Consider the following 2,500-nt stretch of genomic DNA (forward strand, 5'->3'; position numbering starts at 1 on the left):
GGAACAAAACACTGGAAAAAGACTGCAGAGAGAAAGAAGAAATGCAGAATGTGTGTGCTACAAATGGGGGAACAGAGCAGTGCTGTGGGCAGCACAGACGGAGACTGGAGTTGTTTTGCCAGGAGGATGAGGCATTTATTTGTGTCCTGTGTGTTCCTAGGCATTCATGTCACAGTTTTGTGTTCCTGCATGATGCAGTCAGTGTGTATAAGGTAAGGGATGTTGTCTGATGAATAATATTTAAGTAGGATTCTTGTACTGGCTATACTAACCTGCTTTCTTTTGCCACATTTTCAGCCTGTGAAGTGTTGGTGGTTATCTAACAGTGTAGTACCTCGCAGGATGCGCAGTAGCAAACCTCTCCCCTAAACGCCCACAAGTAACCTAGCTACGTTAATAGTAATTAGCTGTCATGTAGCTTACACCGGATTAATAAAACAAAACAGTAAAAAGCATTTCATTGACATCGGAATGTACAAAACACAAAAACAAAGTAATAAAAAGCCTTTGTTTGCGATCGGTCAATTTCACATAGTAAACATTACACCAAAAAAAGAAGACGCATGAAATTCAAACACCGGACAGATTTTTAATGCCACAACCAAGTTTATTTACCTATATATATTGCAAAAGACATGAGAATGGTAAACAGGTCATTCCTTTTAAATAATGTTAAGTGAAACACATAAAATTAGCGGTTACTCTGGTGCGATTATTATAACAATGTGTTACTATTTTATTTTCAATGATCATGATTTCTGTGTGCATCCTGTGATGAAATATCCAGGACTGGTTCTGTGCTTTGCTTTCATTCTTTGCCAAGATAAGCTTTAGCTCCTTATGACCGAAAATAATATAACGTGGGAAATGGAAAACGAAGGAGTACATTGATACAAATTATCTACATGTGAATAGTACTAAATAAACAAATATATTCTCATATATAATATTTATATATATTTGGCTTCTTTATGGTCACCTTACAACATTGCACACCGAGAAATGACTAGATTATTCAGAGGCAGCTTCCATGAGATTTTGAAAGAATAGAGTAAGATAGTTGAGAGAGTAAAACAACTGTCTGCTGGATTATGTCTACTAATTGCATGGTGAGATTGTGGTCAAGCGAACATTCGGTAATTGCACGACTTCCACTACATTTGGTTTGATAATTTTACTGTTCAGTTGTCAAAACAGATTTGTACATGCAATAAGTTTTCATCTGTGAGGACCACATGGCCCCAAAATGGGGTACTTTCTTTTAACATATTCATACAAGACAACATGGATTTGCTGTACTCTAATGGAGAAACGGAAGACTGGAGTATTCACTTAATGCAAAACATACATAATAATAAACTTCTGGAATGTCCAAGGAATGAGATTAGTGTTTAAAAGCTAATTTTGTAGCTTTTGACCAAGTTAAGAACCTGGATGTCACTATAGATAGTGATTTGAAGTTTACAGTTAATGTTATTACAGTATTCAGGCATAATGGGAAATGCTCAGTGTCACTCAAATGTGCGCTGACATGCCAATCAATATGGACACGCCTAACCTGCGCAGTACCGCCTGTGGAGGTACTACACTGTTAGATAACCGTGTTGGTATTGCTGTTATCTTTTGTAAAGCAGTAGTGAATGCAAAGATAAAGTTCTATATTCAGGTACAAATTAAAACTAAAAAGGATGTGAGTCTTTACCACTGTGGTTTATGCAGCCCATTCAGTGTTGTTTTTAGATATTCAGCTAAAGTATTTTTGTCTGAATGCAGAGTGAGGTGACAGAGCTGTTTCCAGCACCACAGACTTTTGCAGTTAGTGTGAGGTTAGGAGGGAGAGAATGTGACTAGTTCAGAGTGTAGGTTTTATGGAACATTTCACAGGATGTACATATCCCAGGACAACATGGATTCAAACTTATGGAACTTTTCACAGGATGTACATATCCCAGGACAACATAGATTCAAAACAGGAAAGTCATAACAGACAAATCTGTGGATAATCAAATAATTAGAACAGAAAGAGGATGGTGGGCAGTCTGTCTTAAGAGTTTAGTAAGGCATTTGATAAGTTACCGCACAGATGGTTAGTGGACAAAACAGGCTTGTGGTAAGTTTTAGGATGGCAGTTTGGGTAAAACACTGATTAGGCACAGGTTAAAAGACTAAGTTAAAATGGGTACTATGGTGTCCTGTAGGGTGCCTGACCCTTTTCTACATTTATTGTCACTACCAGTACAAAAATATTGAAAAAAGATTTTATTTTTATTTATTTATGCTAACTAGTGTAGTACGCAGCAGTGATAATGTCTTTTGTGGTTCCCTCTATTTATCACAGTCTTTTTATTATTTATTTGTTCATTGATTATTATCTTTAGATTTATGTTAATATTTTATTCACTTTCTGCTACAGTAGTGGATGTGGTACAGCAGTGGTACAGCAGTGGCCACCACATCACCTACCTGCCTCATCATCCCCTGCTGGGTCCCTTGACTCTCA

The 2,500-nt window shown here is 37.1% G+C and overlaps 1 protein-coding gene across 1 annotated transcript in view; it reads left to right on the forward strand.

Moving 5' to 3' along the window:
* Window positions 1-2,500, forward strand: part of LOC122813947 (zinc finger protein 85-like) — a 269,454-nt gene that overhangs the window by 198 nt on the left and 266,756 nt on the right. The window contains exon 1 of the mRNA XM_044086492.1: window positions 1-212. This exon is cut by the window's left edge and continues 198 nt beyond it. Coding sequence (XP_043942427.1) covers window positions 1-212 — 212 coding nt within the window. The remainder of the gene's footprint in view (window positions 213-2,500) is intronic.

The sequence above is a fragment of the Protopterus annectens genome, chromosome 10.part0 (genome assembly GCF_019279795.1).
Source record: "Protopterus annectens isolate FY-2018-M chromosome 10.part0, PAN1.0, whole genome shotgun sequence".
Taxonomy (NCBI): domain Eukaryota; kingdom Metazoa; phylum Chordata; order Ceratodontiformes; family Protopteridae; genus Protopterus; species Protopterus annectens.